Raw genomic sequence first — 26,180 nt, 5'->3', positions numbered from 1 at the left:
GCCTCGGAGATCCCTATGCACGGATACCAGGATCTAACCTTGGATCCCGAACCTTCATCCCTCTAGAAGGAGAGAACCGAGCAGACACCACAGGAGTGATGTCCTGGCCTTAAGGCTTATATTCCGGTGCATGTGCAGGTGAAACGCGGACCACAATTTCAACTGGCCCCTTGAAAGCCACTCTGGCAGTAGACGTGCTCACCAAAACAGGCCTCGTAGGCCGCACCCATCTGTTTTAGTAACAGAACATATTGATGAAGTGTCCCAGCAAAGCTGATCCTACTATGTATCCTCAGACCTCTTTCCACAGGAAAAAACCCTGAACATTAACCGGGCAGTATCTACTCTGAAACCAACCTCCGACAACTGTGTCGGTGGGAACAACAGCCAATCCCTGTGTCGAAGAACAGTCAGAGAGAAACAACGATTTGCACCTTTATACAGGGACAACCGGACAATGTCCTGAACCTGACGCACCTCTGTATGACGTAGCGTACTACCTCCCCAACCAGAGGGGAACGGCAAGATCCATTAGAAAAAACAGTAAGGGGAACAACCGTAACTCGGAATGCTCCCCCCTTTTGATTCTATAAATAACTCACAAGTCTTAGTCCATTCCTGGACTAACTGAAATTATTAGACTAGCGCTCACCGGAGTGGGAACTAGCCAGATAGACTCAGCGACAAGTGGTGGATGTGTTGGAAACAGAAAACGACATCCACTTCTGCGAACCTACCAAGGCTGCAGAACTCTTACCTTCCAACCTTCCACTGTCTGCACAGAAAAGGAAAAAAGAACGGTATCGAACCGGTTAAAACGACTGCATCCCACAAAAGAATGCGTCACCAACCGTTGTGAAGGAGGCTAACTCACGAAGGTAGACTTACCAGGTGTGTCCGCCGAGAGTGACTGAACAGAGGGCTCACCAAACAGCTGTATACCTCCCCCGAGTATCTCTCGGAGACAACCTCAGCATTTTCCCGGCTACACCTCCTGCTGTAATGTTCTAAGTAGAATCAACATAAGCAAGATTACCCACTCTGGGTAGGGTAATTCTATCGGATGCCTACCAGAATACAACCCTCCCTCATGTGCATGCAATGCAAATAAGGCCAAAGTATAGAAATAAAATATCACTTAGCTTCCTGTGTATGATCCTTTGCGACCGGGCTCTGCGTCGACCAGGAGTTGACTGCCGTAATGTTCTCTCTGCGTCGGGAAGAGAATAATATTCGGACTCCTTGAGAGGATCGAAAACCAACTCGTCACGGCCAATCTAGAGCTTAATCAACAGAGCGATCAGCACATGAGAAGAATACCATTATCTTAGCATTCATGGATATACATAATGTAATACACAATAAAACACACATATCCTAACCATGCATATATAAATATATATCTACATATATATACATATAGATATAACCTATACGCAAGTGGATTGTCCAGACCCGTCAGGTCCCAGCAATGTGTTGTGAATGTGTATGACCATGTACTGACGTGCCCCCAATGTGAATCTACCAGGAACGTTATGGTCGACAGAAACTGAGTAAATGTCGACAGCAAGGAGTAGTAAGCGGGCAAAAAATAATAATAATCTTAGAACCCCGAGGGGTCTGAGGGAAGTATACATATACAATTTCAATAACACTCCCCCCACATATACCTAGAAATATATACATATACATATATATATATATATATATACCAATACAGGTACAAGGCTATAACAGCCTGTTAATTTTTCTACCCCGGAAATACAATTGATGCCGACAGGGCATCCACCAACAACTGTGTCTCCCCTAGCGCGTTGACTTGTTTTCAAGCACACAAAACCAACCTGCTAATACTTAATTTTTTTGAATCAAGTACCGCCAAGCGTCGGCGAAGCCGACAGTTATCCCCACAGCAGCTTGTGACAAAGCCCTAACACCTGTCGACATATGTCGACTAACCGATAGTGGGTAAAACACAGGGAAACAGTGAGTTTATGTATCACAACAAGGATTATGCGTCCATTATTAAACATAATGCTATATGACACCCATATAGCATTAAACACTCTGTGCCCCCCCTCCTTCTTACTATACAGTAAATCCTGGTGGGGACCTGAGGAAAATGGAGCTGACTCCTCTGTGAGTGCTAAGCTCCGCCCCCTCCCGGCGCGCTTAAGCCCGCTCAATTAAATAAATATAAATATATAACCCCGTAAAAACTAGCTGGGGACCCTATATACAGGGGGTAACCCCCTGTATAACTTACTTTTTGTCCCAACGCAGCCCAGGGCGCCCCTCCTGCGCCCTGCACCCACGAAAGCCGTTGGTGTGTGGGAGCTATGGACCGCAGCGTGCACGCTGCGGTCTCCCGGCGGGGCGAAGACACCCGGTGTCCGGGTATGTTCCCCCGCCCGGGATCCTTTTATCAATGCCGCCCAGGGCGCTCCCCCCCAGCGCCCTGCACCCTGGAGGCCGACGGGGAGCGGGAGCAGAGAGCGCAGCGCTACCGCTGCCTCTCCCTCCCGTTCGCGGCGCACTGGCGGGGCGGGCGCCGAAGCATGTCCCCCCCCCCCCGTCAGTGATTAAACATTTTTAAATGTTGCCCAGGGCGCTCCCCCCCCAGCGCCCTGCACCCTGCAGGCCCGGTGGGGTGCGGGAGCCGGGAGCGCAGCGCTATCGCTGCTGCTCCCTCCCGTTCACGACGCACTGGCGGTGATATTACTGATTTTATTATATGCTGCCCAGGGTGCTCCCCCGCCAGCGCCCTGCAGGTGATGGAAAGCGCGGGAGCCGGGAGCGCAGCGCTACCGCTGTCTCTCCCCCCTGCGACACGCTGGCGGGGTGAACATACGCTGTGCCCAGACACGGTAATATGTCCCCCGCCAGCATTATAGACCATCAGCAACATGCCCCCAGGGCGCTCCCCCCCAGCGCCCTGCACCCTGCCAGAGACGTTGGTGTGTGGGAGCATGAAGCGCAGCCCTACTGCTGCTGTTACCTCCGTTACTGAAGTCTTCTGCCGTCACTGAAGTCTTCTTTTCTTCCAATACTCACCCGGCTTCTTTCTTCTGGCTTTTGTGAGGGGATTGACGGCGTGGCTCCGGGAACAAGCAGCTAGGCGCACCAAGTGATCGAACCCTCTGGAGCTAATGGTGTCCAGTAGCCGAGAAGCAGAGCCTTTAAACTAAGAAGAACTGGGTCCTGCATTTCTCCCCTCAGTCCCACGATGCAGGGAGCCTGTAGCCAGCAGGTCTGCCTGAAAATAAAAAACCTAACAATAAAGTCTATAGAGAAACTCAGGAGAGCTCCCCTAGTGTGTGACCCATCACTCCTGGGCACAAAGTCCAACTGAGGTCTGGAGGAGGGGCATAGAGGGAGGAGCCAGTTCACACCCAGTTTAAGTCTTTATAGTGTGCCCAGGCTCCTGCGGATCCGTCTATACCCCATGGTCCTTTTGGAGTCCCCAGCATCCTCTAGGACGTATGAGAAACATAAGGTAAAAAGGTAGATTTACCCGCGGTAGCTGTGGAAACCAGGTCTGCGAGACCTTCCCCAAATAAATCCTCACCTTTGTAAGGTAAAACTTCCATATGTTTCTTTGAGTCGGCATCACCCGTCCATTGGCGGGTCCACAGGGCTCGCCTAGCCGAAATCGCCATGGCGTTGGCTCTCGAACCTAACAGACCAACGTCTCTCTGAGCGTCTCTCATATATAAGGCTGTGTCTTTTATGTGACCTAAGGTCAATAAAATGGTATCCCTATCTAGGGTATCAATGTCAGCTGACAAGGTATCAGTCCAAGCTGCTACAGCGCTACAAACCCAAGCCGACGCTATTGCCGGTCTGAGCAATGCCCCCGTATGTGTATAAATTGATTTTAAGGTAGTTTCCTGTCTGCGATCCGCAGGGTCCTTGAGGGCTGCCGTGTCTGGAGACGGTAGCGCCACCTTTTTGGACAAGCGCGTTAACGCCTTGTCCACCCTGGGTGAGGATTCCCACCGTAACCTGTCCTGCGCAGGGAAAGGATACGCCATAAGAATTCTTTTGTGAATCTGCAGTTTCTTGTCTGGAGTTTCCCAAGCCTTTTCAAATAATTCGTACAGCTCATGCGATGGGGGAAAGGTTACCTCAGGTTTCTTTCCTTTAAACATGTGTACCCTCTTGTCAGGGACAGAGGGGTCATCCGTGATATGCAAAACATCTTTTACTGCAATAATCATATAATGAATACTTTTGGCCCCCCTTGGGTGTAACCTTGCATCATCGTAGTCGACACTGGAGTCAGAATCCGTGTCGGTATCAGTGTCTGCTATCTGAGATAGGGGACGTTTTTGAGACCCTGAAGGGCCCTGTGACAACGTCAAAGCCATTGATTGACTCCCTGTATTATCCCTGGACTCTGTTTTGTCTAATCTCTTATGTAATAAAGCCACATTTGCATTTAAAACATTCCACATGTCCGACCAATCAGGTGTCGGCGTTGCCGACGGAGACACCACAATCATCTGCTCCACCTCCTCTTTAGATGAGCCTTCCGCTTCAGACATGCCGACACACGCGTACTGACACCCCCACACACTCAGGGATATATCTATATGGAGACGGTTCCCCAATAAGGCCCCTTGGAGAGACAGAGAGAGAGAGTATGCCAGCACACACCCAGCGCCAACTGACACTGGAAACAAACTTCCCAGACAAACAGCGGTTTTATATAAAAATATATCTATACACTCACTGCGCCAATTAAAAGTGCCCCCCCCCCTCTTTTTTGCCCTCTGTCACCGTGTTCAGCAGGGGAGAGTCCAGGTATTTAACAAAGTTAACAATGAGGCTGTGCAACATATCTAAGGATTGTGAAGCACAGCTGGTGGAAAAGTAGAAACACATGCACTTGGAGATACATATTGGGGGTCGCTCCGAGTTGATTAAATTTAGCACAGCTACGATCATCTTCCCTGACATGCGGGGGGACGCCCAACACAGGGCTAGTCCGCCCCGCCTGTCAGTCCGCCCCACCCCCCCTCGCACAAATACAAAAGCATCGCACAGCGGCGATGCTTTTGTATTTGTGGAGTAACTCTCGGCCAGCGCAGCTCCTGCGGCTGGCCGGGAGTTGATCGTCGCCGCCACTGCCCGCCCCCTCAATGGTCCGGCCACTTGTGCGTTGGCCGGATCGCGCCCCCAACGGCAGCTTAATGCTGCCGTCTAGCCTCCTCCCGCCCTGCGACCGCCTCTGCCTGTCAATCAGGCAGAGGCAATTGCTACTGAGCGATGGCTTTCGGCCGTACGGCATGCGCCGGCGCACTGTGGCGCCGGTGCATGCGCAATTACGACCCGAACGCTGCGATAAACTGCAGCGAGCGATCGGGTCGGAATGACCCCCATAGCGGAGAGTATATTAAATTCTAGATCAAACACATCCTTCACCATCATTAGACCTTTAACTTTCCATAAATAATAAACTGCACTGTATAATGCAGAGGTGAAAGACATATTGCCCCAGAAAGAAAGAAATGTAGTTAGCTAGTATGATTCCTAACCTCTGTCTACTCGTCTTAATTGTAGTTTGATTAGAGCAATCTTGGGTTCATAGGCGTATCTACAATCCGTGCAAGGTGTGCCCCTGGGTCCAGGGGGGCCCACATCGCATACCCTGCACCCATATAACTATACTTACCTCTCCGGGGTTCCACGGTGGCGGCCAGTGCTGCAGACATAAATCACTGGGAAAATGCTTGAAGCGGCCATTTTCCCAGTGATTTGCATATGCACAATAGAGATGTCCCCAGGAAAAAGGCGCGTGCGCTATGTACCTGTTGACCTGCGCATAAGCAGTAGACTCTGGCTTAAAGCCAGAGTCTACTCACTCCCAGAAACGAGGTGACCACATGGAGAACTGCCTGGGTTTCTTGTAGCATCATAAAAGTTTGGAAACAGAATGTGGCAGTGGGCAATATCAGCTTATGTGAGACAGAGCAGTAGCATCTGAACAGCATAGAATCATTTGGGGCAAATTATACTTTTCAAGACAGCCACATGACCCAACAGCAAAAGAGGGAGTCATCTCCAATTATCTAACAAACCCTGTATATCCTCCTTCATCTACTAGGGGACAATGGGGTTTAGACGGGTGGATCAGTGGAGCCTAGCACTTGCATTTTTTCAGGAAGAGTAGCTGATATTTGAGATTTAGCCAATTACATTTTTTGAGGACCGGAACAACCGTAATGCAGAAAGTACCTCATAGGGGTAAAATATCTGACTTATCTATGTTAATCTTAGAACCTATCAAGGCCTCAAAGGTAGACATAATATCTATCACCACCGGGATTGATCTGGCCGGGTTCAAAATGAAAAATAACATGTAATCAGCAAAAAGAGGCAGTATAGGACCTCATTCAGTAAGGAATGCAAAATTTGCAAATAGCAATCCGGCCGATTATCGAACGCCGATTATCGAAACGTTTGCATTCTGCACGCGCGAGTAAAAATAGCGACAGAAATTGCGCACACATCGTGATCGCAAAGTAGCTGTTGTTTGACTTATAGGAAGCCGGCATTTCTGGGCGGAAATCTGATGTTTTCTGGGTGTGTCTGAAAAAGCGCAGGTGTGCCCAGGCGTTTTTAAGGAGGTTCTCTAATGTCAGCGATGACCACTTCCGGAATCTTGTGTCGAAGAATTGTGGATGACCTTGCCTGGCACAGATAGGAAAATCTTTGATGTTCCGGTAATTGCGTATGATTTTTGTGATCAGCCCACATATTGTGATGCATTCGCAATTTCTGCAATGGGCGTTTTTCTCTATTTCGGGGCAGCAACTATTTGATCGCAGCAAATGCTTTTTAGCAGAAATTGTAATCCTTAATGAATGAGGTCCCTAGTTTCTACCGGACCAACTTGAATCCCATTAAATGATGGAGACTTTCTCAATGCTATTTCTAGAGGTTTTAGGGTGACAGCAAAAAACAGTGGGAACAGTGGACACCCTTTGTTCCCCTATGTATCTAAAGTGGGTCAGATAAATAATCATTACAGGATATCTGCAACGTGGAAGATCCATATAGCATTCTAACAATGGAAATAAAATCCTCTGGGAAACAGAAGAGTGGCAGAGATTCAAACAAGTGATCCCAGGAGATGAAATTGACGCAGCATTCAAAGAGACAAAAACATGATCGCTGTGGGTCCCAGAAGATTTTAGTCACTGTGTTATAGAAAGAATCTTTCTGATATCAACCACAGATTGACATCCCCAAACAAATCCAGTCTGGTTATCATGAATAATAATGGTCTCTGCTGAAATTGTTATCAATAGTTTATAATCTATTTTTAGAAGTGAGATACTGTAGGTCTACAAAACCATGGAGTTTTAAATATCTGTCTAAGTAACAAATTGATGATTGTAGAGTTGAGGTATGTAGGGAGTAGTTGGTTGTCTAATAAAAAGTATAATTAAAGCCAGCTGTGAGTGTATCAGGTTTGGGGATTTGTAATATGTTACTGTGGCAGACTGTAAGAGTAATGTCAAAATGTAACATTGTAACTTATTTTATTTTAAACTGCTATTAATGATTTATAGTTCTGGACTACCATGGCAACCACAGTCACGTGGCATATGATAGTGAGCAGAGGAAATTTGGAATGCCCCTTAGAGCTGTCTGCACAGACATCCTCATTCTCCCCCTCTGCAATCACACAGCATGCTGAGAGCTGTGAGCCCGTGTAGCAGACTGTGGGGGTCATTCCGAGTTGATCGCTCGCTAGCTACTTTTTGCAGTGCTGCGATCAGGTAGTCGCCGCCTATAGGGGAGTGTATTTTTAATTTGCAAGTGTGCGAACGCCTGTGCAGCCGAGCTCTGCAAAAACATTTTGTGCAGTTTCTGAGTAGGTCTGAACTTACTCAACCTTTGCGATCACTTCAGCCTGTCTGGTCCCGGAATTGACGTCAGACACCCGCCCTGCAAACGCTTGGACACGCCTGCGTTTTTCCAACACTCCCAGAAAACGGTCAGTTGACACCCATAAGCGCCTTCTTCCTGTCAATCTCCTTGCGATCGGCCGTGCGAATGGATTCTTCGTTAAATCTATCGCTCAGCAACGATCCGATTTGTACCCATACAACGCGCCTGCGCATTGCGGTGCATATGCATGCGCAGTAGTGACCCGATCGCTGCGCTGCGAAAAATGGCAGCGTGCGAACAGGTCGGAGTGACCCCCTGTGTTGGACAGCCATCCTTGTTTACAAACCAAACAGTCTTTGAGACAGAGATAATGAACAAAGATGTGACAAGAGACACATCTCGTGAAACTGCAGCTAATTGAATAGGCCTTATAGTATCTTAGGCCAGGTACACATCTGAGCGATAGCAATCAGGGCAATGATCGGGATGATTTCACTTCATCACTGTCCATGCCAGACTGGCTATACCCACTGCCTGATGTAATGAACGACATCTCGTTCCATCCTTCATTACCAAGCAAATCACTGCATACCATATATTTTGATTGACCATGTAGCACTCTTAACCAAAACCTCGCATGCGACTCAAGGGAAAGCGCAATTAGGCATACACACTAAACAATATGCACGAATTGTCATTCCAAAATGTCGTTTAGGTGTGTACCTGGCATAAGGAGCTGTATCCAAATCTTGTGAACTATAAGGAAATATTAAGTTGCTGCAGAAATGGATGGAAATCATCCATATGTGCTCCCACATTGCGTATATTTGCCCGTATGCGCCCGCCCTCTAAGCATTTGCTTTATTTGCTACTAGTCATCATCACTGCACATTTGTACCAGCCTATTCTTGCTGCAAAATAAATGCCTGGGAAGAGGCGTATTTACACTTAAGTCAAAATCTGCAATGCCATCAGATGTGTGGGCACACCCTCACTGAACTTTGCCTATGTCACAATGCCACGTTACCACCCAGTTCCAAGTGTAGATGTGACTGAAATACGTACGCCTTTGCCTCGTCCGTATTTGGGTTGGCCTGGTTTTCACACATGCACAGTGTGACAACATGCAACTAAACAGGTGTACTGTATGTTCAACTTAGCATCATCCTCATTTTGACTAGCTGAATTTAGTGTCATTAAACACACCAATATATCAGGATCTGTAGTCCTTAAAATATAAAGCAGACTTCTTTTGGAACTAGTATATGCGAACATACATAAAAGCCAGGGCTCAAGAGCAACTTAAGTGATGTAGACAGATGACAATCTTCAAACAGATTTCCTCCATATTTGAAAGAGAACAAAATGTAAATATGTGATATAAGCTTGCCAATGTACAGTAGATATGAATCAATACTACACTACATATTGCAGTATACGGACTTCATCAAACTTACCGGTAAGTGTAAGGCCCAATTTCATCTACAACAGGTTTCTCTCCATCTAGGACCTCCAGTGGGTTAGTAACATTAAAAAAGTAGAACTGCATGTAAATTGGAGGAGAAGGGTCGATCCATTCTTTAAAGACATCAGTCCCATTCTTGAGTACTACAGCCTAAAATAAAAGTATAAATAAGATATGTATACAGAGCTTGCACACGTCAGAAAGAGCAGCCACTGACCTTTGGACTTTAAATTGACTAAATGTGATCTTTCACAAATAAATGATACCTAAGCGTCAGAGCTGGTGCGCTATTGTTTTTCCTGACACCTGAAATTTTCACTTTTATTTCTTTGAGTGCTGGCTCGTTTTGCTATATATATATATATATATATATATATATATATATATATGTGTGTGTGTTGTTTTATCTGGTACGAGTTATACACAGACTGGGAACGACTTTTTGCAGTGTAATTTGATTAAAAATTTGAAAAGCACTATGGAGCACACCTTCTTTTTTTGTTCTTTACAGAAAGATTTACCCGTGGATCCCAGGATTGGTGCTTTGAAGGGGTGGTCTTCAGTATGCCGAATGTCGGGATCCCGGCGCACAGTATACCGGCGCTGGAATCCCGACATCCGGCATACCGACAGATATTCTCCCTCATGGGGGTCCACGACCCCCCTGGAGGGAGAATAAATAGCGTGGCGCGCGTAGAGCGCCACCGTGCCCGCAGCGTGGCGAGCGCAGCGAGCCCGCAAGGGGCTCCTTTGCGCTTGCCACGCTGTCGGTATGCCGGCGGTCGGGCTCCTGGCGCCAGTATGTTGGTCGCCGAGAGCCCGGCCGCCGGCATACCATACTACACCCCTTTGAAGAGGGAAGCTGCAACTGGTATACTTAATATTGGACTCTACTGCGGTTTACACCTAGTTGTATACAGGTGTTAGAGAGCTGGACTAAGCGTTTTAAATTGAAGTTGCAGTTTTGGTATACAAGCGCCTGTCATTATATGTAAATATATATCTATATGTCTATGTATATATTATGTATGGTAATCACAGACACACAAATATAGGTCCAAATTGGTTTTATATGAATGTTATAACAGAACGTAGCTGGACATGAATTTTAAATACGCTACACAGACATTTAGGTAAAGGTATAGAAATTTAAAAAAGCATTTCAGGTAAATATCTGTTAAATGTCCCCACTCATTAGATATATCTGAAGCTCCTCTCATATGTTTAGGACAGTATAATGATGAATAGCTCGGAAAGCAGAAATCTGAGTTTCTATGACACCACTGACATTGATCCAGTGTATGGACTCCCAATCCACTTCTGGTATGAATGGTCAACCATGTTAAGGTTGACAATCATTAGGTCACCCATTATTAGTCGACATTGACATGGTCAACATGGACAAATAGTCGACACATGACCATGGTCGACACGGGGCGGGTCCACACACGACAAGGTCGACATGTATTTTTTAACTGTTTTTGGTGTCATTTTTTCCGTAACATGACCAGGAACCCCAATTAGTGTACCACAACCCCTTGCATGGCTTGCTTCGTTCACAGGTTATTATTCCCAATCCCAATCGTAGTCCACATGGATAGTAAAGTATGAAAAAGTAAAAAATCTAATTTTAACAAAAAAAGTCATGTCAACCTTTTCATGTGTCGACCATTTGTCCAATAGTGGTTGACCTAGTAACTGTCAACCTGCCAAACGGATACCCCCCCCCCCCAATACTCAAAACCTAGTCTACGTAGCTGGGGTGTGGTATGGAAGGTTGACCACACTTAGGTCAACAGTGTCTAGGTTGACCACTATTGGTCGACAGTAACTAGGTCGACAGGGTTTCTAGGTCGACGTGAGTTTTGTTTTAGTTTTTTTGGTGTTGTTTTCTCCGTACAGTGACCGGGAACCCCAGTTAGTGCACCGTGTCCCCTCGCTTCGGGCAAGGTGCCTCGCTCCGCAACCGCTGCACTCGGCACAGGTTACTATTCCCAATCATAGTCCATGTGGATCGTTAAGTATGAAAAACTTTATAAAAAAAAGAAAAAAATTGTAAAAAACTCATGTCACACTTGGACTCCCGTCCCGGCTTTTCCATCTGCTGCTGGTGATTTCCATCATCTGGGTGAGCTACAGAGAAACCTCGGCTCCGGTCACGGCTTTGCCTACTGCCGCCGGTGACCTCCGCCAGCACGCCGCTGATCAACTGCTTTCATCTATTCAGGGATACATACGTCCTCTCCTTCTGCTGCATTACTCAGCACTGGGCATTGCAGAAACATACGACCGAGGACGCTCGGTCGGAACCAGCCCACGGAGAGGTATTCATTCATACAGCAGTTTTGCATATTGCCGTACTCAGATTTCCCATTACGGCTTCTGTTTATAGATACCTGTTATTCAGCTGCTCATCTGATTGTGGATCCATATATGGACATGCAATTTGACTTGCTTCCTCATTAAAACCGGAGGATATTATTTCCTTACACATTTATAAGCTCAAGGTGTTCTTGCTTTGTATCTTGTTTTATTGCGCCATAATATTGTTTTTATGTGCTAACCTATGCTATCTATATAATAAAACATTTTTATATTTTCACATGTCAGCTCCTAATTAGTATATACATGCTCTTACACATTGCGCAGCCATTTTTTCTTTTCCTATCTCATGTCTTGCTATTGAACACGCACATAGTGTTCTGTGGCAGCGCATGTGGCAGAGCAATTATCAATTTATTTAATCATTGGGTATTGTTCTCCTAGGCGCTTTGTGGCAATTCTTTGTTTGTGTCTCTTGTCTCTGAATTTGTGTGTATTTTGCCAGCAGCCTTGGTTATATTTTACTATTTGGTGAGATCCATACTTTTATATCATGATAGATTTAACTTGCTTATCGGAATGTGCAAAAAGGAGACAGCAATATGAGGCCAATTTCAATGAAGATTCTGAGACCATTTCCTGTTCATTAACTCCAAGTGACGAGAGGGAATTTAATAACCTATTCTATAAATTAGAAGATCTTATGAAAGCAGAAACCCGACATTGGTGGAATATGGTTACATTACAAAAATACATTAAAACCAAGAAAATTCCCAGGGGTCTCAGAATCTTCAAGACATTGGCCTTCATTGATGATCCTTTACTAAAAGAAAAATGGGATATTTTATTAGACAATTGCTCCTTTTCATTAATGGAGCTACTTGTCAATTATCGGAGAGATAAAACAATTCAGCTTAAAAATGCAATAGAAGACACTAAGAAATGTCTGAATGCCTTCTCTGACCACCCACAATTCAAGTCCAATCATTCTAAGCTTAATCTTAAACTTGAACAATATGAGAGAGAGGTCATAGAAGGTAAAAATAAAAAGTTTCTCAGAGACACAGATGACTACAATTCAGACAGAGTTCGTAGTTTTAACAAGAGAGGTAATCAATCTAACAGAGGCAGATCTCGTAGTACATCCAACTGGAGATGTAATAGAATACACAACAATTCTAGGAATAGACTGCACCCCAGGCAGGATCAAAGGGCTCAACCCGTCACTAGATTCAGTTCCCCTAAAATTTCTACCACTGATGTGAGACCAGTTTCTCCTACCAGACATTCCTATTCAGACGCATCAGTCAGACCAAAACACCGTCCCTATGGGAACCTTCACTCAACGAATGGGATTTCAACTAATAACATGCCAGTGACTTCCCATTTTTTAGAGAAAGATCAGATGGTCTACAAACCAAAGCCCCCTTATCATTCTCAAAACCGTTACGAACTCCTCAGAATAGACTCCCCAAAGAGAGCAAGAGAAGAAAGCATAGAGGATGTAGAGGAGGACGCAGGATACAGGGGGAAAAAACGAGACCAGAGACTTTAAATTCAACCAACATTTACAATTAATCCTCAGCCCAAATTAGCAAAACAGAAATACAGTTATTATCAAAAGGCCTTAAATTTGCCCCTTCCAAACCACCAGCTTTTTTCAATCTCTTTGTAGAACTTAACAGATATGTCCGCACCTTAGCTCGCAAAAGATACTTTGCGACAAAAAAATTAGCCTCACGCAAATTGGATGGCATACCGATTGTTCTGGATGACATGGATAAGCATGGTCTAGATATCTTGGAATCACTTCTTATGGAAAATAATACAACCACCATTCCATTATATAGTCACGATCACAATAGTGAACGTATGTTAAAATTTAAGAATAAATCACAATTTTTCCCATTACATCACAAAAGTCCTCCTATTGATATCTTCTATAAAAAAAACATTGAATGATCTCAATATTCTTTGTCAGAAAGAAAGTAAAAAATTCAAATATAGAAAACAGGATTTTGGTACTTACCGATAAATCCCTTTCTCCGATTCCACAGGGGCCACTGGAGCGTAGTTACAATGGGGAAATAGTAGGCAGTAATTGGGAGCTGGCACTTTAAAATTCTCACACTGTGGCTAGCTCCTCCCCTACTATCTCCCCTCCAAGCCAGTCTACGTAAAACTGTGCCCGATGAGAGATGGAATAAACAAACCTTAAGGTAGAGGAGGTTAATGACGCCCTGTAAACCAGGGTAATCCAAACTAAACCTGGAACAGAACCTGACAAAAACCAGGCTAGCCTGAACTCAACAAGCAGTCATATGGTGACCTGCAAACCCTTAAGCAAAAAACAAGGGGGAACAGCGCTGGGCGGGCGTCCAGTGGCCCCTGTGGAATCGGAGAAAGGGATTTATCGGTAAGTACCAAAATCCTGTTTTCTCCTTCATCCACTAGGGGCCACTGGAGCGTAGTTACAATGGGGACGTCCCAGAGCTCCCAAAAACGGGCGGGAGAGCGCTGAGAGTCCTGTAAAAACTGCTCGGCCAAACTGTGATGCAGAGGCCGCAAAAGTGTCAAACTTGTAGAATTTGACAAGAGGAATGTCGGTCCGACCAAGTAGCCGCCCGACAAACTATTTATGGAGACCCCACGGGCAGCCGCCCACGAAGGTCTTACAACGCGCGTTAAGTGCGCTGAAATGGAATACGGAGGCTCCCTAGCAACCTCCAAGAAGACTGTCTGATGGTCAGATGTATCCAACGGCCCAGCGTATGTTGGGACCCCGGCTATTTAGCACGGGAGCATTGTACAGCACAAAGAAGAAAAACACTTTGTCGAATAGCCGAAGACCTCTGTAGGGAGAGTCGGCGAGCCATGACAACATTCAAAGAGGACCAAAAAACACTAGTGTCAGATTTGTCGGAAAAATGGACATCCCCTCTGGAAGAAACGACCGCTGAGACCGAAGCTCAGCCGGGGGAGTTGCCAATAGAGCACTCCCTGAAAAAGAGGCCGAACCTACTGCCGCTAGGCTAATCTCTTTTGGAAGAAAACCGAAAAAGGCAGAGACCTAAAATTCAGGTCAGTGTGGTATGAAGCGCAGCGGAGCAAAACCTCCCAGAGAAACCAAAGATGACGGCTGAATGGTAACTGAAAGAAGGGGAAAACCCCTTTTATGCTTATTATGTCCCATACAGTTTTCCAAAAGTGGCAAAAGCGAGAAGAGGTAACAGACTTCTGAAATCGGGGCCCGGTAGGCCTAACCAAACTAGGGAACTACTCCCTTCTGAGGTCTCGTGAACAGTCACACGGTTACACGGAACCAGTGTAAGATTGAACAAAGAAAAGTTGTTGAAGTGGACAGTCCAGTCGAGGTAGTAGCCAAGGCTCCTCTACTGACAACAGGTGTATCTGTATCTTCAAGTCATCTGTGGCCCAACCAGAGCCACCGAGAGGACTAGCACGCATAATCCCCTCCTGTGTTACCGAACCTGAGGTAGAAATCAAAAAGGGAGGCAGGATAGAATAACCAGAAAACTCCCCGGAGCCCTGAGGGCCACCTCGGCTACTGCCCGAGCTCACGTCCGAGAGTAGTAAAGGGTTAAAAAGTCAGTCAGAACGCCCTGAGGTCGATCCGAAATCTCCGCCCACAGCGGACCAGCTGACAAAACTCCGGGGAATGTTTTCTCAACCGGGAGTCTGACCTGGTGGCTTGACCCGGAAAGAAGATTGTTGTCCCCCGCTCAGAGAGGAATGTTGTCCCCCGCTCAGAGAGGAATGTAGGCGACCACTCATTGCGTCGCAACTTGACTGAAGGAATAGAGTACCTGGTGCCGAGGAAGGAAAAATCCTCTGACGGACCGTGTTGAGAAACGTCTATGAGGAGCATAAATTGGATCTGTGTTGAACCAGAAGCTCCTGGATCCTCCGGATATTCAGAAGCCACCTAATGTACAGAGTGGGAAAGCAGCAGTAGATTGTCCCATTAGGAAACCAACGTCACCTTCTGCCCTTGAAAGAGAGTTATTCTGTGATCTTCCTGAACTCTGTGGGAGCGGAAGACAGACCGAAAGGAAAGGATTGACAGTGAAAATGAGAATCCTGTAATGCGAATCTGAGAAAAACCCGTCCAACGGAAATCAGTAAACAGGCATCGCTGAAGACAAGGGACACGTAAAAACTCCCTTTCTTGTTCAAAATAGCAATCACAGACTGAAAGGATTCTAAGGCCAGAATAGGTCTGTCCGAGCCAACTGGCTTCGGAACGTGAAAAGAAAACAAAGGCCTGAGAACTGTCCCGATTCAAATGATATGTGAAAAACAGGGATCAACACCCTTTGCGGTTAGAAGCATATGGAGCGCCGCCTGCAGTATGACTCTTGTCATCGTAAATCGGCCGACCCCTGCCGAGGGACTCCTGAGATGGTTGTACTCCGAAATCTAGTTTGTAACCGCCCAAGCCCTCTCAGTTCTTACCATAGGACCACCGACCTGCGCCTACCCTGGGACCCTCCAGGTGGTAGGAAAGTCTGACCTGTAGTGGGTTTATAGGAGGATGCTGAACCTCTGCTTCAGCTTTTTTTTTTTTTTGAGATCCCCTGGCGACTGAAATATCGCCCGTGTGGAGTCGAAAGTTTTTGAAGGGGCACGGAAAAATCTAAAGGAAAGACCGGTAAAGGTCTGTCTTGGAGCTGGGGCAGTATTAGGAGAAAGCAAAGTGGACTTACCTCCAATGGTTCAAGAAATCCTGCAGAAAGTTCCTTCCCCTGAACCATCTGCCCCGTAGGATTACATGTTCGCCTGTCACAGTCGCAGACCCAGAGGTCGACGGTTTAAGACAGCCCAAGCGAAAATGCAGGGTCCGAGTCTGCAGACGTGGTGACCTTCAAAGATCATAGAGCAGAATCGTGATTCGGACCTGTACCAAAGTATCAATTGATCCTGATGTGAAATATCCTGTAACCTAGAGGACAATTGTTCCACAACCTACCTGCTCCGGACAAGGTAGAACCATGCTGCCGTATATGTCTTCGATGGGTCCCTGAACAAGGTTGCTCAGGAAAACGGCAGCTTGTTGGACCGGCGATACATCGAGGGGTATACCCTAGAAAGGTTCTGATACCATCTCCTGCCGACTGTGGGGAGAGGGTAGGGAAAACAAACATTGTTTGATACCTGATATTGTGTATTCGGGTGTCTGACGGCCGCCTACCGGAGCCTGCCCAGCTCATCCGAGACTGGGCCAGTCGCTGTCATTTCGTCATTGGCGTCGAACCCTGATGGACTTGACGTGTCCGCCTCCTTTACCTGCAGTACCAGACGAACTGCTGTATAATGCACCTGGATATTCTGAGACACTGGTTCAGACTCCACAGAAAACAGACATCATTAGTATTGTAACCTGGAAGGTTAGCAAGGTTCCTTTAGAAACCTGGAGAGGTGAAATGACGTACAAGATCTCTGGTTAATAGTGACATTACCTGCATAATCTGAGCTGTTCAAACAGGAGTGTTCTGCCGGTGCGTGGAGGGCTAAGCAGATGGCTCCGCCGCATACTTCACACCTAATAGGGAATTCTTTGACTATCCCAGGTGAGAGGAGAAAAGGTGGGTTAAAGAAACACAGCCCTATGTAAGGTCTGCACTATAATGTGTAGTGACCGACACGATTCAAATAAACTTTCTGGAGCAGCGGAGACCTGAACCAGTAGCGCCGCGCTGTGGGACAGGAGTCTTAGCCCTAGGCTAAAGGGGCTCCCCTTAAAGTTTCTTTATTTTCAAACCCTGGTCCCCCTGTATAGATACCCGCTACTAGCGTACTGAGCCGCAGCGCTATTTGTCTGATGCCTTACACGCATTCCCCAAATTACAAATAGCATTAGAAACTAGTGACACCAAGGAATAATAAAGGGAAGGCAACACCCCGCCCTGTATGTAGTGTACCGCTAAATTTAGGTGCACCAGATGTTTCTCGGAGGTTCCGCTGGCTTTTCAAAATGGTGACCAGACTGTGAGAAAAGATGGGGGAAAATGTTATGTGGCAAGGAGGTATTTTGTTATTAGAAAACATTGCGGAAGTGGTTTGTTTTATCTTAAAGATGTATGTGGACACATCTGTACAAACTACACACAATTAGGGCACTGGTGGGAACCAGACCCACGACCTCCATGCCGCGAGGCAGCAATGCCAACCACCACACCATCCGCACTGCCCTATATACGGTATTGTATGCATATATCTATATGCATACCTCCACACATATATATATATTCATACATACATATCTACAGGGGCGGATTGGGAACAAAAAGCGGCCCTGGAAAAATTTATACTAGTGGCCCCACATGGGCAGCACCAGCGGTGTAAGGTCTAGCCATGGGCCATGGCAGCAGCACCCTCCCCCCAAGACTGTCCAGATAGTGGGCATGTCCAGCATCAAGGGGGAAGTTAAAAAGAAATAAAATTGAATATTATGAGCACATTATATGATACACCTTTTAGGAAACTATATAAGTCTTTAGAAAGATATTTTCTTGCTTATTACACCAACCGTATCCCAATCACTATTCACTCAATCTTATATGTCAGCCAAGCAGGCAGACAGAGCATACACTAGATCATCTGCAATCACAGGCTAAGTGGCAAAGTCATTTTCATATATACAAATTATTTTGCATCTTATTCATTATGTCTATAAAAAGGACCACATGTCCTCAAACAAAACAGGCCCCACGGGTGCGTCGGTCCACCGGGAATCTTCCCTGTGAATCCTATGGCCAATCCGCCTCTGCATATCTATATATATATATATATATATATATATATATACACACCCACGGTGAATCCAACCGTGTATGTGAACCCATTAGGGTAGATAAATACTGTAGTATATGTAGGGTAAAGAAATTGTGCACATTTTTAATCATTAATGAGATGAGCCCCAGCTCCTGTAATAGAGCAGGCTCCTGTATGAAATGCCTGGCAGAGGACTCTCCTGCAGGGAGGAATGGCTGACAAAGTCAGATATTACAAATATGTCAGCAACTCCCTGCACAGAAAAACTAAAAAAACCCCTGAGACAGGATTTGTGCCTAGAGGCAGTGAACGCTGCGATCCGCCGCCGGAAGCCCGCTGAGCAAAGCGGGAATAGCCTTCACCCCCACATCCTACCTTTATCCTCCCTGAACAGCCCGGAGAGGGAAGGGAGCTTGCAGCGGCCGGGGAGCGGTGTGACAGTGAAGCGGCGTGTCCTGTAGCGGCCGGGGGACGGAGATCGCTTAGCCCGCCGAACAGAGCAGGAGTTAGCCCCGCCCCCTCCGCTTCGGTGCCAAATTCAAACCTGCTCTACAGTAAGCGGGAAGCGCCCTGTATCTCCCCGGCCGCTTGTATGCTGTGGCCGGGGAGCGTTTCATGAACAGAGCCCCATGTTTTTGCCCACACTGACATAAGATGGCGGCAACTATAAAAGGCAACCAGCCTTGGATTCACTGTTCTGTATCCCCCGGCTGCCTTCTGCAGCCGGGTAGTGAAGAGCGCTGAGCCCGCTTACAGAGCGGGCTGAAGCTCCGCCCCCCATATAATGGCGCCAAGTTCAAATTAGTAAGCGCCTTTGATGCACTCCAGCCTTCTATGACTGGAGTATAGGGGTCCATACATATGCTGAAAACTGAAACTGTAAAACATACATCAGTCTGAAAGGGGGGATGTTTGTACTCACCACACTTTAGGCGTACTCCAACTCGACCCCGCGGCTCCGACACACGCCGCACGCAGCGGTGTCCGGTCCCTTTTGATACTCATCTTCTGATGGAGTGGCCCCGACACGCGCCGCACGCAGCGGTGTCCGGCCATTTTTGATACTCACCGCTGCCATGCTGCCGGAATCTTCTGCTGGATGGAGTGGTCCCGACACGCGCCGCACGCAGCGGTGTCCGCCAACTCAGGAGAGCTCAGTGTCCCCCTCAGCCGGGGCCCATCCCGAGCCGCACGCAGCTGCGATGGGACCCCGCCGGCAGCTCCCGCGGTGCAGACTGGCAGTGGCAGAGCTGCCAGTCTGTGCATGTGTGAAAGAAAAAATAAAATAATAAAGAAAAAATAAAATTTTCTTCAGCTAAACCCAAGTGAACCAGCTCACATCGGGCACTAACTAAGACTGGCTTGGAGGGGAGATAGTAGGGGAGGAGCTAGCCACAGTGTGAGAATTTTAAAGTGCCAGCTCCCAATTACTGCCTACTATTTCCCCATTGTAACTACGCTCCAGTGGCCCCTAGTGGATGAAGGAGAAATAATCTATCTGTTCTGGAAAGACTTGCTCTTCAGAAGCTGGCCAATGACCCCACCCTTGTCATCAAGCCAGCTGACAAGGGTGGGGGCATCATTATTCAAAACACAGAAGATTATCTCAATGAGGCTCTTAGACAGCTTGGTGATGATAAAACCTATGTTAAGCTGTCCACTAATCCCTCTCAAGAATTCCATAAACTTCTGACCACAATGGTCAATGATGCTCTATTGAAAGGAACTATATCCAAACAGGAATCGAGATATCTATTACCCACTCACCCCATCACTCCCACTTATTATCATTTACCCAAGATACACAAGTCACTCACTGCACCTCCAGGGAGACCTATTATTTCTGGTGTGGGGTCCCTCATTTCTAATTTATCACATTTTCTTGATCACTTTTTACAGCCGATAGCATCTTCACTTCGTTCACATATCAAAGACACCACTTTTTTCTTAAATGCAATTTCAAATATTAAATGGAAAGATTCTTTTTTCTTTTTGACTTGTGATGTTCAAGCACTATATTCAAATATCCCTCATCAGAAGGGCATTTCTGTTGTTGCTGATTATCTTGCTAAATAAGAATCCATAGATATGGAACTACAACAATTTATTCTTGATTCCATTACCTTTATATTATCTCATAATTATTTCATTTTTAACAAACAATATTATTTATAGATACTTGGAACGGCCATAGGGACGAGGTTCGCGCCGAGTTTCGCCAACCTATATGTGGGTGCCTTTGAGGCTGCCCACGTGTGGGGACGGGACTTCGGCGCGGACCTCGTCTACTATGGCCGTTACATAGATGACCTTTTCTTTATTTTTGATGGGGATATTTCATTATTTTCCAATTTTTCTACTACACTTAATGATAATGCCTTCAATTTGTGCTTCACCAGTACCATGGATATATCCTCGATTTCCTTTTTGGATATCTCTCTGACCATAATTGATGGCCAAATCTCTACCAAAACCTTTAGGAAAGATGTTGATACTTAAAATTTTTTACACTATGATAGCTCACACTATAAACCCTGGTTAAATAACATTCCTTATGGTCAATTAAGACGCATCAAACGTAATTGTAGCAATGATGATAATTACAGATCACAGGCAGATGATCTGTCTCTGTCACTTTGTAACAGAGGATATCCATCGTCTCTTATTCAAACAGCTCGTGAAAAAGTTGATGCTTTAGATCGAAAAGATTTGTTAATCTATAACAAGAAAAATCATTCAATATTTGACCATGATCAACCACACTTCATGTCACAATATAATAGTTCTTCTTCAAGGATCAGGAAGATTATTCACAATAATTATTCCATCCTTCTCACGGATCAAGTTTTAAGAACTGAATTGAGTGAGACCCCGTCAATTATCTTTAAAAAGTCGAACAGTCTCCTGCGACATCTTGCTCCTAGCTTTTTCATAGATAAAAAGACCTCTAAAACTTCCGTTACCTTTGATAAAACGTCACATTGGCTTCCTAAAATTACAGGCTGCTTCAAATGCAGTTCTAAACAATGTATCTCTTGCTCTTACATTCAGAATAACTCTAACAAGTTTTTTTCATCTGACAATTCACAATTCAACATACGTTCTTTTATTAATTGCAACAGCACTTATGTAATATATATATTAATTTGCAGTTGCAATCTTATTTATGTAGGTAGAACGACACGCAGATTACGTATTAGATTTCTAGAGCATAGACGGAATATTCTTAAAGGATTCCTTTTTCACAGTGTCTCAAGACATTTTTCAGAAACACATAAAAAAAATCCTGAGGAAATTAAACTTATTGGCATTGAGACCATTTCTCCCACCGATCGTGGTGGTGATAGATACAGAAAGTTATGCCTCAGGGAAAACTATTGGATTCATAAACTTAAAACTCTAGTCCCTGAGGGATTGAATGAATCCATTGAAATGGATTTATGTTAACCCTGATTCTATTTCTGCGGTCCTCCTCTACCTGCTTAATTATTTGGTTATCTCTCTTTATAATAAAACTATTAATAAAACACTAGATAATCTGATCAATATCCTTACTATACTGATGAATTATTCATTCTTTTTATTTTGATTAATTATTTTACTTTTTGTCTAACATAAACATTATTTATCATAGTATATGACATTGTCATTTTTTGTAAATTTTATATTCTTTATTCCTTACCCCCTTTCATGTTTCATTTTTTATTTTTCACTTTTTATTCTTTATTTCATATTTGTGTTCAACTGTTACATCTGATAATTAATTCATATATACTATATATATTAATATTATTTAAGTGATAGACCTATTTATCACTTAACGTATAATTTACATCAATGTAGACGTTCTGGAGATTCCTCTTTAGGTTATACAAATGACATTCACAACTCTGTCTCTAATTATAGATCTATAATATCTGTGGGCTTTCCATCCACCTTAAATGTTTCTATTGTATCTAGCAATTTACTAGTAAGCCTTGTGGCTCAACGGGTTGGAGGACTACTATATATATATCTCTCCCTATGAACTCCAATGGTCCGGCATAGCCGAGTGTTCGATTCCCAGCTGTTATTCCACTATGTCTCCATGTTGTTGTCTCATAGACTTTTTAAATATTTTTCTCTTTATTTTTAATAAATTCATATATATCGTAGCTGTGTTTTGGTATATTATCATCACACAACCTTAGTTTTTGATATGTTTTAGTCATGTACTATTTATTTGTCATGTTGCTTGATTTTGTGTTTAAATGCACATTTTGCTATAACTAGGATTTAACCCCTAATTTGGATCCATATCCAAATGATTCATACTCATTTAGTTTTTGCTATGTAAATCAATATAGTTTTACTTCTCACCCTAGCTGTCTTCTACATATATACATCTGTTGATTATTGTTTTCTTATGTGGATCAATATATCAATTAAGTTTTTAGGAGCTGACTTGTAATCTGTTTAATTGATTAATTATTTACACCTATTGCCGATAAAATTTTGGCTTTAAATACTGATAGTCTTACGGGCTGGGATACACCTTTAATAAAGTCACATGATCTGTGACAAAACGCGTCAGGACCCCGCCTACTTGCACACCTTGACTTCATTCACCATACAGGTAGCAAGCTGCTGCCCTTAGCCTGTGACACCTAGGCCTCTGCCCCGGATTCCTCCTCCACCGCCGGTAATTTCCATCCGCATGCTGAGCCTGTCACACTTGGACTCCCGTCCCGGCTTTTCCATCTGCTGCCGGTGATTTCCATCATCTGGGTGAGCTACAGAGAAATCTCGGCTCCGGTCACGGCTTTGCCAACTGCCGCCGGTGACCTCCGCCAGCACGCCGCTGATCAACTGCTTTCATCTATTCAGGGATAAATACGTCCTCTCCTTCTGCTGCATTACTCAGCACTGGGCATTGCAGGAACATACGACCGAGGACGCTCGGTGGACCAGCCCACGGAGAGGTATTCATTCATACAGCAGTTTTGCATATTGCCGTACTCAGATTTCCCATTACGGCTTCTGTTTATAGATACCTGTCATTCAGCTGCTCATCTGATTGTGGATCCATATATGGACATGCAATTTGACTTGTTTCCTCATTAAGTCCGGAGGATATTATTTCCTTACACATTTATAAGCTCAAGGTGTTCTTGCTTTGTGTCTTGTTTTATTGCGCCATAATATTGTTTTTATGTGCTAACCTATGCTATCTATATAATAAAACATTTTTATATTTTCACATGTCAGCTCCTAATTAGTATATACATGCTCTTACACATTGCGCAGCCATTTTTTCTTTTCCTATCTCATGTCTTGCTATTGAACACGCACATAGTGTTCTGTGGCAGCGCATGTGGCAGAGCAATTATCAATTTATTTAATCATTGGGTATTGTTCTCCTAGGCGCTTTGTGGCAATTCTTTGTTTGTGTTTCATGTCAACCTTTTGACCTAGAACATGTCGACCTAGAGACCCTGTCGACCTAGTTACTGTCGACCAATAGTGGTCTACCTAGACATTGTCGACCTAAGTGTGGTCGACCTAGAGACTGGATACCATGTAGCTGTTGCAACTTTTTTGTTTAGTTAGAGAAGTATCTCCCTTTAAATACAGAAAGATGTTACAGAGAAGTATAGTAGAGAATTATGTATATAAGGAGATTTATGGTAAGAACTTACCTTTGTTAAATCTATTTCTGCGAGATACACTGGGTTCCACAGGGAATAACATCGGGGGGCGTAGAGTAGGATCTTGATCCGAGGCACCAACAGGCTAAAAGCTTCGACTGTTCCCAGAATGCATAGCACCGCCTCCTCTATAACCCCGCCTCCGTGCACAGGAGCTCAGTTTTGTTAACCAGTCCAATGCAGTAGCAGGCAAAAGAGACGACAACCGTCAGTAGCCACGTTCACCACATTCTCACGACAGGAGAAGGTATCAGCGGCTAATGCCATACAAACCCAAAGAAGCTAAGGGGGTCATTCCGACCCGTTCGCACGCAGCGGTTTTTCGCTGTGGTGCGAACAGGTGCAATATGCGCATGCGCGGCGGCCGCAGTGCGCGTGAGCGATGTTGCCCGGCGACAGAGGTTGCCGGGTTACGTCGCGTCTAGAGAAGAAAGCGGTCGCAGAGCGGACCGCTAAGAAGATTGAAGACCGTTTTCGGGGAGTGGTGAGTAAAACGCAGGCGTGCCCAGCAGAACGAGGGCGGATGTCGGATGTCAGAGCCGGCTCCAGCATCGCAGGGATCGTCGCACAGGGTAAGTATGTATAGGGCTAGTCTAGTTTTGCTTGAATTTTTTTTAGCTTAGCAGGGCTGCACAAGCGATCGCAGCCCTGCTAAGCTAAAATACACTCCCCATAGGCGTGGACTAGTTGATCGCAGCAGCAGCTAAAAGTTGCTGTCTGCAATCAACTCAGAATGACCACCTAAGTGCGTCAGGGCAGGCGCCCTTTGAAACCCAGTGTACCTCGCAGAAAGAGATTTAACAAAGCTAAGTTCTTAACATAAATCTCCTTTTCTGCTGCGGGGTACACTAGGGTTCCACAGGGAATAACATCGGTGATGTCCTAAAGCAGTTCTTCATGGGAGGGGACGCACTGTAGCGGGCACAAGAACCCGGCGTCCAAAGGAAGCATCCATCAAAGCCAATCGGGCCAAATCCTAATATACACAAGGGCCCTGAACGAGGAGGTCTGGGCGCTGTGGAAGTAGAATGGGACGCTCTATCGATAGACCCTGAAGGTCTGAGAACCAATGCCGTCTGGACCATGCTGGGGCAATCAGAAGCAGGAGTCCTCCTTCTTGCTTGAACTTCCTTATTACCCTGGGCAGAAGTGACACTGGAGGGAACACGTATGGCAGCCAAAAGTTCCATGGAATTGCCAGTGCGTCCACGAACGCTGCTTGAGGATCCCTTGTCCTTGCTCCGAAGACCGGAACCTTGTGATCGTGTTGAGATGCCATCAGGTCTACATCTACATCCACTTGTCCATTAGGAGTTGAAATACTTCTGGATGGAGGCTCCACTCTCCGGCGTGTACGTTCTGACGACTGAGGAAGTCCGCTTCCCAGTTTAGGACCCCCGGACTGAACACTGCCGATATGGCTGGCAGATGGCGTTCCGCCCACTGAAGAATCCTTGATACTTCCCTCATTGCCATGCGGCTTTGAGTGCCGCCTTGAGGATTTATGTACGCCACCATGGTGGCGTTGTCCGACTGTACCTGAATAGGCCTGTTCTGTATTAAATGCTGGGCCAGGTTCAGGACATTGAACATCGCCCGCAGTTCCAGAATGTTTATCGGGAGGAGAGACTCCTCCTTGGTCCACCGACCCTGAACGGAGTATTGCTCCAACACCGCGCTCCAACCTCTCAGACTGGCATCCGTCGTCAGAAGGACCCAGCTGGAGATCCAGAAGGGATGAACCCTGCTCAATCGATGGTCTTGCAGCCACCAGCTCAGTGACAGATGGACCTCCGGAGACAAGGAGATCATGCGAGACCTGGTCCGGTGAGTCAGGCCGTCCCACTTGGCTAGAATCAGTTTCTGTAGATGGCAGGAATGGAATTGAGCGTACTCCACCATGTCGAAAGCCGACACCATGAGACCTAGCACTTGCATCGCCGAGTGTAGCGACAAGATAGGAAGCATCGAATCCTGTCCTGAAGTTTCAGGACCTTTTCCTGAGACAA

General features: G+C 45.6%; 1 protein-coding gene across 1 annotated transcript in view; it reads right to left on the bottom strand.

Annotated features, from left to right (window-relative positions):
* The window catches only part of SCARB2 (scavenger receptor class B member 2), a 195,804-nt gene that overhangs the window by 149,509 nt on the left and 20,115 nt on the right, over positions 1-26,180 (bottom strand). The window contains exon 2 of the mRNA XM_063919779.1: positions 9,360-9,517. Coding sequence (XP_063775849.1) covers positions 9,360-9,517 — 158 coding nt within the window. The remainder of the gene's footprint in view (positions 1-9,359; positions 9,518-26,180) is intronic.

The sequence above is a fragment of the Pseudophryne corroboree genome, chromosome 1 (genome assembly GCF_028390025.1).
Source record: "Pseudophryne corroboree isolate aPseCor3 chromosome 1, aPseCor3.hap2, whole genome shotgun sequence".
Lineage (NCBI taxonomy): Eukaryota > Metazoa > Chordata > Amphibia > Anura > Myobatrachidae > Pseudophryne > Pseudophryne corroboree.
Note: the sequence above shows the minus strand (reverse complement) of the source record. Positions and strands in the feature narration are given on the sequence as shown.